The 3,663-nt window shown below is 58.2% G+C and overlaps 1 protein-coding gene across 1 annotated transcript in view; it reads left to right on the top strand.

Moving 5' to 3' along the window:
- SHMT1 (serine hydroxymethyltransferase 1 (soluble)) overlaps positions 1–1,210 on the top strand; it is a 4,207-nt gene extending 2,997 nt beyond the window's left edge. Inside the window, 4 exon segments of the mRNA XM_010074738.1 lie at positions 250–300; positions 303–368; positions 518–628; positions 1,041–1,210. Of these exon segments, the coding sequence (XP_010073040.1) occupies positions 250–300; positions 303–368; positions 518–628; positions 1,041–1,210 (398 nt within the window).
- Positions 1,211–3,663: the final 2,453 nt, after the last annotated feature.

Here is a 3,663-nt window from a genome sequence, read left to right as displayed (position 1 = left end):
GCCCCGTCTGGGGTCCGAGCCAAGGCCACGAGGGTGGCAGGTGCATGGATGCGACAGGCAGGGCTCTGCTGTCACAATTCCTGAGGACACCTGTAAAACCGCTTGGAAGCAGCCCCCCTTCCCCAGGGCAGGCATCCTTCTGGCCCTCAAAACCAGGGGCACCTGCAATCCCAAGCCTTTTTTGATGAAGTTTCATGGGGGAGCAGAGTTTACCCCCATCCCATGTCCCCCACCAAACCCCTCTCTTTGCAGGGGGCTCCGACAACCACCTGATGCTGCTGGACCTGCGCAGCAGGGGCACAGAGGCGGCCGGGCCGAGCGGGTGCTGGAGATGTGCTCCATCGCCTGCAACAAGAACACATGCCCTGGTGAGGGACCCCACACGCTCTGCCGCGCCCTGTCCCCATGCTGGAGATCTCCCAGCTCCTGGTCCTCCCTGGACACTGGGAACCCAACTGGAATCCCCTGCTGGTGGTTTCGGTTCTGGTTTGGTCACGTGTGACTTGTTGTGGTGCAGGCGATGTCAGCGCCCTGCGCCCCAGTGGCCTGCGGTTCGGGACGCCAGCTCTCACCTCCCGTGGCTTCAGGCAGGACGATTTCCGCATGGTGGCTCAGTACATCCACAGAGGTGAGGCTGGGGGGGACACAGGGGACCAAGCCTCAGCTCCAGCAGCAGCCAGGGGCCAGGGCAGCAGCTCCAGGCGAGGAGGCACCAGCTGAGCCAAGCTGGGCGGCTTCCCTGGCAGCTGGCACGGGAGCACACACAGAGGGGAGGAGTAACTGTCCTGGCTGCACATCTGGATGTGGGAGAGAACATCTGGACACAGCTGGGACCAGCCAAACCCTCCCTGCTGCACAGGCAGTGGGATGAAAGCCTGTGCCTTTCGCAGGCTTGTTCCAATTGTCCTCAGGGGTCCCACACTGGTTTCCTGGGGCAGCAAGTCCCCCCCAGCCCTGCTCCTTACCTCCCACCCGCCAGGGAGCACAGGCAGAGGTGTGGCAGCTGCCAAGACTGACCACTACATCTCCCATCCTGGCAGGGATCGAGCTGACGCTGCGCGTGCAGAAGGACATGAGCCCCAAGGCCACGCTGAAGGAATTCAAGGAGAAACTGGAGGAGGAGAAATACCAGGAGGAGCTGAAGGCACTGAAGAGAGAGGTGGAGGCGTTTGCAGCGACCTTCCCGCTCCCGGGGCTGCCTGTGCTGTAAGGGGAGTCACCCGTGCCTGCTCCCGGAGCTGCAGGGGAACCGGGAATCGCAGCACGCTCACACCCCCAGCCCGAGACCAATGCCCCAGTGCCTTCCCCCAGCCCCTCCCGGCTGGCACTGGCTGTGGCGCAGCAGCGGCAGCTCCTTGTTTTTTTTTCCTCCCGTTTGGGGCACAGGACCCCCGAGCACGGCCCCCCATGAGGAAACCAGCCCTTTCACCATGCGATGTTACCTGGTAATCCTCACAGCCAGGACTGATCCCGCTCTCGCTGGCTGTGGGAGCAGCAGATGAGGTTTAGGCAGCCCTGCCCACGTTCACCCGCACAAGAGACTTCCCAGCTGCTAAAAGCCTCCCTGGGTTCAGCCTCGCGGATTCCCCTCTGCGCGCACAAGCCTGCTCTCCTTTCGTGCCTTCCAGCCTCCCCAGGCTCTGACAAGGCTGAGCCTTGTCCCCAGCAGCCCTCCTGCGATCACTGTCCCGTCCTAGCCCATGTTTCCAGTATTATCACAAAACTTAGGTAGAACCATTTTTTAATAAGCACGGTAAAATTAAGAATTTAACCACAATGTATGACAAGAATTATAAGCTTTAAAAAATACAACCAATTTTTTTTTTGTATTTCAAAAATATCTGAACCCAAATAAATAATTTTTTTTTTTTAAAGTACATTTCTCAGACTAGTCATTTGGTGTTAACATCTGTTAAACTCTTGTGCAGTAACACTTACAGCACAACACTAAGACATGCTTCTCGGATTTCTCCCAGTCACACTCGCTCTAACTACCGACACAAGCATTCGGCACGCACAGGCACACACACAAACTCCACATGCAGTAATAGGATACAGTGCTTTAAAATAAGACGAGAATTCATCACAGCCTCCTCGCCGGCAGCGCTGAGCCCAGCCCCATCCCTGTGGCCAGCAGGACCAGGTACCCTGTATTTCTGCTTCCAGTTAAACCGCATCCCGGGGACCAGCGTGCGGTGGGTTTGCAACCCCTGAAATTTTCCACGCGCTGCTACGAGCCCCGGCTCCTGCCCAGCTCTCCGAGACACCGAATCCGCAGCGTGAGCTGTCACCCACCACCAGATGGGGGGCTCAGGACCCCCCACGCTCAATGAAAACCAAAGAACTGGCCTGGGGGCACCGAGCCATCAGCTCCTGCTCCTCAAGCGCCTCTCCCACCCCTCACCAACGGGAATATTGCTGGAGTATCGGCAGTACTTCCCTAGGCAAGGCAAGGCAGCTGCGGAGCTGCTTATAGAAGTGATTGCTACTGGATGAAAGTAAATCCGAGCGCTGTTCTCTGAGAAATGAAACCTGGGTAGGGTTAATATCGCCTACTCCTATGGCTGACCCTCCTGGGGTGGGAGCTGCTCATGGAGAGCAGAGCAGGGGCTGGCGGTCCGTCTCCCAACGCAGGGAAGCAGAGGAGTGAGAGAAGCGAGGCCCGGGGAGAGCTCTGCTCTGATGAATTCTCGGTCAGGCTCCAAACCTCCTCTCCCTGACAGCCAGAATAGAGAGAGAGAGAGAGAGAGAGAGAGGAGGGAGCGGGAGTGCGGGAGGCGGGGGCATGCCGGCAGCAGTGAGGAAAGCAGGCGAGGGCCACGTGCGGCACCACTGGGTCTAGCAGGATTGGTGCGGGAGGCCTGGTGAGTATTGCACAGCAGCTGCGAGACCCCGGCCCTGCTCGCGGCGGAAGGCAGGACGGCTGGACAGTGGAACAGTGCGGTGCAAGCCCACGAACACATGTGCCAAGATTCGTCACGGGAGCTGTTAGTGAGAAGATCGTAACTTGTTGTAAGTCTGCTGAGATTGGAAACTAGTGAGGTACCACAGTGAGGATGAGGAAGAAGTCTTAAAGTGCCGATACGGGGATCCTTACTGCACAGGAGCAGAGAAATACTGAGCGAAGAGTAATCCAGCTCCCGAACCACCAGCGGCACTCGGACTCACTCTGATTTCTGCCACCACTACGGGCAGAAGCAGCGAGGGCAGGCTGGACTCTGGCTGCACCGAGGGGCGACAGCCGGGCTTAACTCCGCATTTCCCAGAATCCGAGCTCAGCAGTTACCCTGCCGCGAGCCAGCTCGAGGAGGACGAGCAGTCCCAGGTGTGTTTCCCCACAGCTCCTGCTTAAGAGCCGAGCTGCAGACAGTGCAGAGCTCCTGTTTGGAAATGCGTGACGTCCCAGCAAAGCCCCCAGCGCATCCTCCCAAATTGGAGCTGCCTTGCGGCAGAGAGATGAAGCAGGTCGCACGGGTGGTAGTGCAAGTATTGCTCAATACAGCCTTGAGTATCGGATACTACAGGTTTGATATAGGGAGCAACGAGAAGCGAGTTGTTTATCAATGTAGGAGTGCAGCTGAACGCCACAGCTAGAGACCACTGCGACGAGATCAGCCAGCACTGACCATGGCTTCTGCTCCACAGCTCTGCGCTGGCAGCCTG

This window comes from Pterocles gutturalis, unplaced genomic scaffold (genome assembly GCF_000699245.1).
Source record: "Pterocles gutturalis isolate BGI_N339 unplaced genomic scaffold, ASM69924v1 scaffold38292, whole genome shotgun sequence".
Lineage (NCBI taxonomy): Eukaryota > Metazoa > Chordata > Aves > Pterocliformes > Pteroclidae > Pterocles > Pterocles gutturalis.
The sequence above is the reverse complement of the archived record's forward strand: the minus strand, read 5'-3'. Positions and strand labels throughout refer to the sequence as shown.